This window comes from Gossypium hirsutum, chromosome D09, assembly GCF_007990345.1.
Source record: "Gossypium hirsutum isolate 1008001.06 chromosome D09, Gossypium_hirsutum_v2.1, whole genome shotgun sequence".
Lineage (NCBI taxonomy): Eukaryota > Viridiplantae > Streptophyta > Magnoliopsida > Malvales > Malvaceae > Gossypium > Gossypium hirsutum.
In genome coordinates this window covers 4,992,923-5,005,545 of record NC_053445.1, presented here as the reverse complement: position 1 = coordinate 5,005,545, position 12,623 = coordinate 4,992,923, and the positions used below count along the sequence as shown (strand labels likewise).

General features: G+C 35.1%; 1 protein-coding gene and 1 pseudogene across 1 annotated transcript; both read right to left on the bottom strand.

Moving 5' to 3' along the window:
- Positions 1-613: 613 nt before the first annotated feature.
- LOC121221110 (MDIS1-interacting receptor like kinase 2-like) lies at positions 614-1,933 on the bottom strand (annotated as a pseudogene).
- Positions 1,934-6,712: 4,779 nt separating this feature from the next.
- LOC107941231 (LRR receptor-like serine/threonine-protein kinase ER2) lies at positions 6,713-8,442 on the bottom strand. Its single transcript, XM_016874786.2, has one exon. It carries the CDS (start codon positions 8,374-8,376, stop codon positions 6,892-6,894), a length of 1,485 nt encoding a protein of 494 aa, XP_016730275.1. The 5' UTR covers positions 8,377-8,442; the 3' UTR covers positions 6,713-6,891.
- Positions 8,443-12,623: the final 4,181 nt, after the last annotated feature.

Sequence of the window (12,623 nt, the reverse complement as noted above, 5' to 3'; positions counted from 1 at the left end):
AAATCAACAAACAAAAATAATAAATCAATACTAAGAACAGTAATTGAAAAGAAAAAAACTCTTATTGAATAATTGCAGCTCCAATCTCTATTCAAGTGTTGTATCGATGAATGTTAGCATGTCAACTACAATTACTTTGAAAGAAAATCAACAAACATAAATCTAAGTGAGTAGAATATTTTACTTTAGAACTAACATAAATCTAAGTGAGTAGAATTACAATTCAATGGTCTTTCATGTTTGATTGAATAGCCTTTGTTTTTGTCTTGTTCTTCACTTTAAAGAGGCTAATGTTTGGATTAGGTGCTGCTACTTGTGTTTTTTTCCCCCTGCTCTTGTAGCTTTCTTTTGCTACATTATTAATAAAATATCTTTACTTAGCAAAAGAAGACATGGTTTCTATATCAATTTTCTCCACTAAAATTATTGATAATAAAAGTAGGGGTTAAGGTTTAGAGTTTATACCCAGACCTTATATTTACAAAAACAAACATAGAGGGTAGCATTCAAAAGTAGAATGCTAACATTTGATGTCGAATGAAAAGACATAAAATAAAGAGATCAAATAACAAGGAGATGCCTCGCATTGTTCAAATAATGTTAGACAGGAAAATTAAGTTGAAGAAATGACATGGATTTCACCATCTTCCCCTGAATCCTGAGCTTGGATTTTGCCTTCATCATCCAAATACATATCATGCTCCTTGAGTTGCAAGAGAGAAATAGCTTGGAGACGATTTGTTACTAGTCTTTTTCGAGAAAGGAACTCTTGAGACACACACTTCATTGTTGGTCGGAACTTTGGGTTCAACCTTAAGCAAGCAAAGGCAATTGTTGCAACAAAAGCAATATCCTTTGCAACTCTTTGATCACTTGTAAGTGATAAACGTGGATCTAAAATATCACTTAACATTATATCTTGGAATATGATGTCGATAGTGATACCAAGAGTCCACCAGGATGCTTTCCCATGAGTGTTTGAAGTGCTAATACTCCAAAGCTATACACATCACATTTTTCATTTACGACCATAGTATAAGCAAGTTCTGCAGTTCACAACGAAAGAACCACAATTAAAATATAGTTGTTAAAATCTTGTAAAAGATCTAAAATCTATCATTCTTTATAGAAAAAAAAACTTCAACACTTGAAAATCATGGCGCTCTATCTGTAAACTCGTGCTAATCATTAACCACAAGCATTGATAAGGGATACTTTCAACCTAAGTAGATAAAACAGATAGGATGAGCAAACAAAAACAATCGGATACTTGAAACCTTTTACCTGGTGCAATATACCCGTAGGTTCCAACAAGCATTGTTTGATTAGATGAATCAGGATCAAGAAATCTAGCTGTGCCAAAATCAGAGACACAAGCCTCATGGTTGGAGTTCAATAAAATGTTATTGCTTGATATGTCTCGATGAACTATTGGTGGGTGGCAATCATGATGCAAATAAGATAAAGCACATGATGTATCTTTTATTATCTTGACTCTTTTAATCCAATCCAACCCCACTGCTTCAATATCATTTTCTAAGACACAAAATAAGCTCCATCGAGCCATGTATTCATAAATCAAAAACATGCAATGATTATGGAGACAAAATCCATGAAGCTTTATGATGTTCTTGTGTCGTATTTTTGATAATAATTTTGCCTCATTCTTGAAACTCTTTTCAAAAGTTGTGATCTCTGCTTCTCTATGATGAAGTTTCTTTACAGCAACAATCTTTCCACTTGGTAAATGTGCTCTATAAACACTACTATAACCACCAGTCCCAATCCAGTATCGGTTGTCAAAGTCCTCTGTCGCATTAATGATGTCTTGAAATGCAATTCTTCCATCAAAGTTCAAGATTGAGAATAAATCTTCATTTTTTGTGACATTTGACTTGAAAGTATTATTTTCTACTCTGCATCTTAAGTAAAAGAAGAAAACCCATAGATAATAAGGCTAAAAAGCCAACAATTGGGATGACGATTCTAGAAATTATTTGTTGGAACAATGGCAGCAGCAAACATCAAACAAAGTTACAATACAGTGTTTGCAAGACTGAAGCAAGAAGAATCGAAGCAAAGAAAAAGCAAAGCAAAGCAAAAAATGAACAAAAATTGAATACTCAGCAAAGTTGTAACTGAACATTACATTTTTCATTCAAAATTTGAAATAAAAGGAGTTACAATTTGTTCATTTGATAGTTACCTACTAATCTAACTGCCTCCACTAATTTACAACCAATGTAAGCTTAAGTCAAATACAAAATGAGCTGACACATCAGCTTTTACATCAGCTATCTAATCACTAACTTAATCTTACTAACTATTAAAGATAGTTGCAATTAAACTGAACTAAATTACAACAAAACAAAACAGCAATGTCAGTTGCTTCATTTGGTCCAAAAACCATTCGTGCGCACCAAGCAAAATGAGCTGAGCTCGATAGCTGCTGGTCTCGACAGTAGCATGCTTCTGGCTCCATGTTGCATTGCAGTCCAGCTTTCAACACTCCTCCTTGGACTGTATGCAACACATTCCAATTGCACTTCTCAAAGATTCAAATCGAGCAGCCCCTAAGGGCTTGGTCATTATGTCAGCCAATTGTGCCCCTGAGCTGCAATGCACAAGGCTGACTTCTTTTGCTTGTTCAGCCTCTCTAACAAAATGCAGTTTGATTTTAAAATGCTTAGTCTTACCATGGAACACAGGGTTCTTGGCTATTGCAACTGCAGACTGATTATCCACCCAAATTTCAGTTGCTTCATTTTGAGTTTCATTAAGGTCATGAAGCAGCTTCCTTAGCCAAATGGCCTGATTAACTGCTCCTGCTGCAGCAATGTACTCTGCTTCAGCTGTGGACTGAGCAACAGTTTGCTGCTTTTTTGAACTCCAGCAAAACATCCCCGATCCAAGTGTAAAGAAGTATCCTGAGGTACTCTTCATGTCATCAAGGGATCCTGCCCAGTCACTGTCAGAGTAGCCTTTTAATTTCAGTTGGTTCCCACTTTCAAACATTACACCAAAACTAGCAGTGCCCTTGATGTATCTAAGGACCCTCTTTGCTGCTTTCAAATGTGCTTCATTGCAACAATGCATGAATCTCGATAACAGGCTGACACCAAACATGATGTCTGGCCTGGTTGCTGTTAGATACAACAGACAACCAACTAGGCTTCGATAGTGCCTCTCATCAACCCTCTGCTTATCACCACTGCTAGTCAGCTTTTCTTCTTGAGCCACAGGTGTGCTGACTGCTTTATAGTTATGCATGCAAAATTTGTCTAAGATCTTCAAAGCAAATGAGTGTTGGCTGAAGAAGATACCTCGATCAGACTGGTGCACTTCCATGCCAAGGAAGTAAGTCATGATCCCCAAATCTGTCATCTCAAACACTTGCTGCATTTGGAGCTTGAACTCATCAATGAGCTCAACTTTGCTCCCTGTCACAAGCAAATCATCTACATACAAGGAGACAATCAGCAAGGTTTCATGTTCTGACCTTTTAACATACAGGGTTGGTTCACTAAGACTCTTCACAAATCCAAGATTGGTCAGGTAAGCATCAACTCTGTCATACCAGGCCCTTGGTGCCTGTTTCAGACCATAGAGGGCCTTTCTCAACTTGTACACTTTGTCTTCATGTCCAACAACTTCAAAACCTTCAGGTTGCTCGATGAAGATCTCCTCCTTGAGAAAACCATTCAGAAATGCTGATTTGACATCCAATTGGTGAACTCTCCACTGCTTCTGAGCTGCTAAAGCAAACAACAGCTTAATTGTATCCAGTCTTGCCACTGGAGCAAAAGTCTCTAGGTAGTCAACACCATACTGCTGACTGTAGCCCTTCACCACAAACCTGGCCTTGTGCTTGTTCAGTGAGCCATCAACATTGTACTTGGCCCGGTACACCCATTTAACACCTATGACCCTCTTGTGTTCTGGTCTGCTCACCAACTCCCAAGTCTGATTTTTGTTGATCATTTCCAACTCAGCTTCCATAGCTTTCATCCAGCTTCTGTTCTTAGCAGCCTCTTCAAAGTCTGAAGGTTCAATCACAGCAACATTGCACCTCTGATAGACATCAGCCAAAGTTCTAGTACCCCTCACTGGTATGTCATCCACAACATCTTCTCCTGGTCCCTCTTCTATGGGTTCAGCAACCAAGTCCAACTGGTCCATTTCAGACATGTCAGCTTCAACACCATTCCAATTCCACACTTTTTCCTCATCAAACTTTACATCCCTGTTGACTAAGACCTTCTTTGCTGTAGGATCATACACTCTATAGCCCTTCTTGTTGCTGCTGTAGCCAACAAAGATTCCTGGAGTTGCTCTGCTCTCAAGCTTGGTCCTTTTCTCTACTGGAATAAGTGCATAACATACACAGCCAAACACTTTTAAGTGTGTTACCACAGGTTTGACTCCATGCCAAGTCTCAAAAGGAGTCTTATCCTTGACTGCTCGAGTTGGCAGTCTGTTGAGCAGATACACTGAGGTGTTGACTGCCTCAGCCCAAAACTGGCTTGGAAGCTTGCCTTGAAACAAGAGGCACCTGGCCATGTTCAGCACAGTCCTATTCTTTCTCTCACAGACTCCATTCTGTTGAGGAGTATAGACTGTTGTGAGCTGATGGTGAATCTCAGCACTGTCACAAAGCTTCTGAAATCTCTCAGACACATATTCAGAGCCATTATCAGTCCTCAAGGCTCTAATTTTGCAGCCTAACTGATTTTCAGCATAAGCCTTGAATTTGCAGAAGGCTTCAAACACTTCTGACTTTAGCTTCAAGAAGTAGACCCAGCACAACCTTGTTAAATCATCTATAAACAGGGCAAAGTACCTGTTCTCACTGATTGAGGGTGTTCTCATAGGGCCACAAACATCAGAGTGCACCAATTCGAGCTTGTTTTGAGCTCTCCAAGCACTGTCAGCAGGAAAAGGTAGTCTAGCTTGCTTACCAAGCTGACAAACCTCACAAACATTCCCACTAACCTCAATTTTTGAAATGTCATCAACTAAATTCAGCCTATGTAGCAAATCAAGAGATCTAAAATTGGCATGGCCTAGTCTCTTATGCCACAAATCAGTGTTATCAGCAAGGCTGGTGTATGCCTTTCTTTCTACTTGGCTAACATCCAACATGAAGCATCTATCAGTCATAGAGACTGAGATTAACTCCAGACTATTCATGTCTTGAACAGTACAACAACCATCCTTGAAAACCAATGTATAGCCCTTTTCAACTAATTGGCCTACACTAAGCAAATTATGGTCTAAATCAGGTACAAAAAGCACATCTGTGATCAGCTTGTTACCTGAACCAGTGCTAACCAGCACACTGCCCTTGCCCTTAGCCTCAATCAGCTTGCCATCTCCAATTCTAATTCTCGAGTGGAAGCTTCTGTCTAGGCCCTTGAACAGCTTCTCATCTGCTGCCATATGGTGTGAGCAACCACTGTCTAGTAGCCAATCATTGCTGGCCTTGGTTGTGCCAACAAAACAAGTTGCTGTGAACACATGCTCCTCCTGAGCTTGAATGTCCTCAGTAGGTCTAGCTTGTTGCAGAGCAGCCTCCCTTGGTTTGCCTTTGCATACCTTCTCCACATGGCCAAACTGCTTGCACTTTCTACACTGAATATCTGGCCTAAACCAGCAATACTTTTCTGAATGTGTTGTCTTCTTGCAATGAACACATGGTGGGAACACCCTTTTTGCTTCATCTTTTCCTGACTTGACCCTTCTATTATGCCAGGGCTTCTTGCCTTTTGCACTCACACTCGAGCCTTCACTGGCTTTAGCCTGGAAAGCAGCTTCAGGATTCTCCTCCTGCCTATTTGCCCTCCTTTGCTCAAGTGCATACAGGGAGTTTATCAGCTCAGACAATGAAATGGCTGATAAGTCCCTCGAGTCCTCAAGTGAAGAGATTTTTGACTCAAATTTCTCCGGGAGAGTTGTAATGACCTTTTCAACAACTCTGCTCTCTGTGAAGTCCACTCCCAGGAGCCTAATGCTGTTGACAATGGCCATTATCCTGCCTGAGTACTGCTTGATGGTCTCAGACTCCTTCATCCTCAAATTCTCAAAGTCTCTCCTGAGGTTAATCACTTGCTGTTGCCTTGTCTTATCAGTCCCCATGAACTCCTCCTTCAGCTTCTTCCAAGCCTGCTTTGGTGAGTCACAGGCCATGATGCGAGTAAATATCACATCAGAGACTCCATTTTGCAAGCAGGCCATAGCCTTATGCTTCTTGGCTCGCTCCTCAGTATGTTGCCTCATCTGTGCAATGGTGGGATTGGCTCTCAATGGAGGTGGTTCAGCATCATTCTCGATCACACTCCAAAGATCATGTGCCTGGAGATAAGTCTTCATTTTAACTATCCAAATGTGATAGTTTTCTCCAGCGAACACTGGTGGAGGTGGTGGAGTGAAACTCATTCTACTAAACTGATTTTAAGTGCTTCGATCCTTTCTGATTTTAAGCTTTGCTGATGGTTTTGATTTAAACTCAACAAAGTACAAAAAATGGCCTCTCAAAGATTCGGGCTCATGATACCATTTGTTGGAACAATGGCAGCAGCAAACATCAAACAAAGTTACAATACAGTGTTTGCAAGACTGAAGCAAGAAGAATCGAAGCAAAGAAAAAGCAAAGCAAAGCAAAAAATGAACAAAAATTGAATACTCAGCAAAGTTGTAACTGAACATTACATTTTTCATTCAAAATTTGAAATAAAAGGAGTTACAATTTGTTCATTTGACAGTTACCTACTAATCTAACTGCCTCCACTAATTTACAACCAATGTAAGCTTAAGTCAAATACAAAATGAGCTGACACATAAGCTTTTACATCAGCTATCTAATCACTAACTTAATCTTACTAACTATTAAAGCTAGTTGCAATTAAACTGAACTAAATTACAACAAAACAAAACAGCAATGTCAGTTGCTTCATTTGGTCCAAAAACCATTCGTGCGCACCAAGTAAAATGAGCTGAGCTCGATAGCTGCTGGTCTCGACAGTAGCATGCTTCTGGCTCCATGTTGCATTGCAGTCCAACTTTCAACATTATTACCCTGTTGCTTGGTGTAGAAGGGCAAAGAAAGAAACCTGATATCTTTCCACATAAGTGCTTGTTTCCCCGAAATGAGTCAGGGGGAAAACCACTCAAGTAATGTGGAATAGGACCCTCCAGGAAGTTATAGGACAAATTGACCTTTTCCTTAGGCCTTAAGGATTTAGGAATCATGCCCCTTAGCTTGTTGTGGCTAAGATCCAAAATGCTTATGTTAACCATGATACCAAATTGATGTGGTATTTCTCCCTCGTTGAAGTTATGACTTATATCAAGAATATGAGATGGACAGACTAAAACTTCAAAGGGAATGCTTCCAATTATTTGATTGTTACTCAAAGACAATTCTTGTAAAATTGAGCAATCCCCAATTTGAGATGGAATAGGTCCAATCAATTGGTTATTGGAGAGGTTAAGGCATCTTAAATCATTCAAATTCTCCACTACTTGTAGTAAGGGACCTTCTAAAAAATTCGAATCAAGGTACAAATATCTCAATCTAGACAAATAAGATATTGATGAATGGATCAAACCATTGAGCCTGTTTTTACTTAGATCCAATGCAACCAAATTCTTCATGTTTCCAATTTCATAAGGGATTGGGCCTTCTAGCATGTTTTCATTGAGATATAATTTAACCAAACTCTTCATGTTTTGTAATTCAGATGGAATGAAACCACTAATTTGGTTTGAAGTGAAGTACAAAAATTTCAAATTGGTTAAGCGACCCAAAGTTGGAGGAATTGCCCCAGTGATTTGATTAAAGGATAAGTCCAACTGTTTTAAATTGGTTAATTTGCCCAAGGTAGAAGGGATAGGACCACTAATTTGGTTTTTGGATAGGTTCAACATTTTTAAATTGGTTAAGTTGCCCAAGGTAGAAGGAATAGGACCAAGAATTTGGTTATTGGATAGGTCCAACTGTTTCAAACTCTTCAAGTTTCCCCAATCTAGGGGGATAGAACCTTCAAAAGAGTTACCAGAAAGGTTGAGTTCTTTTAAACGTGTAAGTTTTCCAAGGGATTGAGGTAGCTGACCCGTTAGATAATTGTGATAAAGATAAATTCTTGTGATGCTTCGAGCATTATCACATAAAATACCTGGCCAGGTGCAACGTTTCGAAGTGTCATTGCTGTGCCAACTCCACCAACCAGTGCGGAGGAGAGCTTCGGATTCCATTTCTAGGGAGGATATTGTGTCCAATCTGGTTGAACCAGTACCCAAAGTTGGAACAATGGCAACCACGAATGAAATCAAAACATGAGAAAGGACAAGGGTAGTGAAACAAACGGGTGAGGCCATCTTTGAGCTTATTTCTGTATGTTTTGGTAATAGTATAGGTTCGTGATTTCCAGGCTAATAACTTAATCCAATTTAAACAAAGTTTATTGTTTTGGAAGTCAAGGTCTTCCCTATTTAAACAAAGTTTATTGCTTTGGAAGTCATGGTCTTCCCTTCTATCATTTTGTTTGAGTCCTGTTGTCACGGCTTGCCATGAGAGGCCAATAATGGCCCACACGGGAACCATTAATTTGTTCATTCATGATTTCTCCATTATGATCATTCCTCGAAACCGCCCCAAAATGTGCTGGGTCAAACTTAAGTCCATATATTATATTTTCCACAGTGCAAGTAAACTCCATTTATTATAGTCAATGCTCTTACTATTCTTCACTTTGAAAAGGCAACACGTTTGGAACTTGCATGCATGTTATGCACGCATTTCCAAAGGTTTTTACACTTTCTATATTAATATTACCATACGAAGTCGAATCCTAAAATTTGTGTTGGTTTTAAAATTAATTAGCATAAGATTCAGAGTTCTATCCTAATTGTTATAAACCTATTTGTCCTTTTCTCTATTGTAATGTAGTTGCTTAAACAAAAAAAAAGAAAAAGAGTGTAAGATCTAAAATATTTAGGGTAAACTACACAATTGATCAGTAAACTTTCACAAGTTTTTATTTTGATCTCCAAAAATTTTAAAAAAATTATTTTAGGTACAGCAGTAAAAGATTATTTTCATTTTAGGCACTGCTTTTAAAAATTGTTCTCATTTTGATCATCTATCTTTAATTCAATGTTATGTACACTCATGTTAGTCACCCAATTTTAATAAATTTTTATTTTGGTTACTCATTTCTCTTCTAGAATTAATTTTATTTTTTTTAAAATAAAGAAGAAAAAAATGGTGTTTTACAAGAAATTAAATTATTCAACTGCGAAAATGAAACCTAAGTTTTTCTCTGTAACTTATTTTCTTGTAAAAACCTAAATAATTCACTAGAAAAACCTAAATTTTTTTTCCTCATTACTGAAAAAAAACTAAAATTATTTTTAAAAGAGAGGAAATAGGGAAATGAAAAGATAAAATGATTTTTCTGTAAATATGGAAGCTTTTCTTATAAAATACCAAGTAATTCCTTGTAAAATTCTAATTTTGTTCGTTTTGCTGGAAAAAGTTTAAAATTAATTTTAGAAAAATGAAAAAGTTAAAAGAACTTAAAAAGAAAAAGTGATTTTTTCTTCTGTGTATAATGCAACTAGGGACTGCCGCCCCCCCCCCCCACCCTCCATTACAGTTTAGAAACATTTTCCATGGTATTGTTGACCTTATACCGGGTGATGGTTTTTGGGTGATTACAGCGGTGCCTAGAACTGCAAATCATGAGGCCGACGGTTTGGCAAATACGGGTGTGGGTAGACGTGAACCTGTGCTATGGGTAAGAGGCTAGTGTTTAGTTTTATTTTGCTTTGTTTCTGTCTCTGTTTTCAATTCTGTGTATGGTATTGCAGTAAGCCAAGGCTACTCTTGTTGTTCTGGTAAGTTTGCAGCCGCAGCTGAAACATTCAGCCTTATGTATTAAATAATACTGCTACTTTGCCTTTAAAAAAAAATTAATTTTTTCATGTAAAAACCTAAATTTTTTTCCAATGCCTTCAAGTTTTCCCCTTTTACTAAAAATAATTTAAAAAAAATTAAAAGGATAAAATAAGTGACTAAAAGAAAATTTTCTTAAATTTGAGTGGCTAAAGTGGCAAAAATAAATGTATAATAACATTATTGAATTAATGGCAGTTGACCAAAATGAAAGCAGTTTTTAATGGTAGTGTTTAAAATGAAAATTTGTATTTTTCGGTGCCTAAAATAAATTTTTTTGAAAATTGTATGATCAACTATATAGTCCTAAATATTTATTTTAGAAACATTAAGATTTTTATTTATATTATACTAGAGATGTTCATGGACCAAACCTTTTAAACTCTTTCTTAGCCCAACACATCTTACTATTTTAAGTAATAAAAAGATTTTAAAACAAATTTTTATAATTAAATTTAAATAAAAAAATTTAAACAATGAAATAGGTTATTCTTTGAACTTATGTGGGTCGAGCTTAGCTTACTCTAAATTTTTTTTAAAAATTGAATCTCGGCCTAGTCCAACCATAATACCTCTACATTATTTTTCTTTTAAATAAACTTGTGATAAAATAATAATAAATTTTAAAATTTAACCTTCAACTTTTTTTAAACATTAATTTCATTATAGATTATATCATATATGCTCTTTTTTATATAAAAAGATATTTAAAAATACTCATAACTTTCCTCAACTCTTAAATAGGAGTATAATGCATTTTAGCGTACTTAAATGATATATTTCAAACTCCAACTTTTAACTTTACTTAAATATTTTAAAATTATATAAATTAATTTAATTATGACACAAATTATTTTATTAGTATTATTATTTGGTGAAAATAGAAGCAACAGCTATATTACATTAGTCGTTCAGACTCCACATTAAAAGCAGTGTACAATCTTAAGAACAAGCTATATTATAAAAGGCAATGAGGTTCAAACGTAGATTTTAAAATTTGCCATATTTTGTGCTGGATTTTCCCCCTCTTTTTTATATAAAAAAAAATCTTATTAATGAATAATTAAAACAGAAATAAAATAATATCCATAAAACATAACACTTGCAAAGCACACATAAAAACACAAGATTAAAACACAAGTATTTTAAAGAATATGATTTTCTTTCTCTCTATTTTCTAAATATAGATGTCAAAAAAGTTAACTACGTGTGATTTGAAAATTATAACCTTAACTTTTTGCTAATTAACATTAATTTCTAATTAGCTCTTCATCAATTAGAAATTAGTTAATGAGTATCTATACATATTTGGCTCATCTTTTATGATAATAAATAATAACATATAATTATTCTTATTATCCGATAATCTTCCATACGTACAACATATACAGTAATTACCTTATAATTACATGCCATAAGATAAGCTTATGAGCCCAAAACTTTATTTTCATAATGAAAAAGTATTTTGAGCAATCTTGTCCATTAATTATGTTAACGATTTTCATTACATATTTCATAACTAAATTCATCTCTAATCATGTATAATAATACAACAAAATGATATAAATCAGGTATGGATGTGTAGTATGAAAGTTACATGGAATTTGAAAATGGGGAAATTTGCCAAATATTTGATTTGATTACAATTATTTTAGGTTTTGTTTGTTTTAGCTTAAAAGTTTTTACAGAAAATATTTTCTGTCTTTTTCGATGTTTCTTTCATATAAAATAGGATTGTCAACGTAAAATTACCCTCTTATTACCGTAAAATGTCTTAGCAAATTTTTGTCCGTAAGACATTTTCCAAACTGATAAGGCTATATTCATTGTAACACCCTCATAAAAGCACTAGAATGTTACATCCTCTACTACGTTCTTCACTTATCAAATTTTTTTTTATAAACTTTCATAACTTTTTAAATTAGTTCCTTTTCATCACAAAAGTTCAATATTCACGAATAAATCATATTAAATCAATTTTCTTTCTTGTTACACTTTAATCACATAATTTATCTCAATATCTTGTTTCACATATCAAATTTCTATGTATATCACTTCTATTATTTCATCCACATATTTTCTCAAGTTTAACAATTTAATTCTTATCATCATAAAAATTTCATATTTTTCCACAATTTCACTTTTACAATACTTTACGAATATTTCATCATCTCATAACACATTCATTAAAGTTTTATCACAATTTCCTTACTCACATATTAAATTGTTTCATACTTAAACTTTTGTATATTTTTCAATTTAGTCCGTATTGCCATGTAATTTATTTTTCATCGTATAAGCACTTTAATCAAATAATTCATTACAACATCTTATTTCACATAACATATTTTCATGCATATCACTTCTCTTGTTTCAATTATAAATTTCACAAAGTTTACAATTTAATCCTTAACATCATGAAGATTTATTATTTATTATAATTTCACCTTAACATCGCTTTTTAATCAATTCACTATTTCATTTAAGCTCTTTATCATTGTCGAAACCATCTTTTTGAAAAACATAAAAATTTAGTAGTCAACTTAAAAATGAAATAAAAATTGGAGTCGCCACCGATCTTTTATTAAGGTGTGACAGGTTCACCATTAAAAATGATTTTGGTCTGCGAAATTTGAGAAAATAAGATCAGGAGTCGGTTACGCATGAG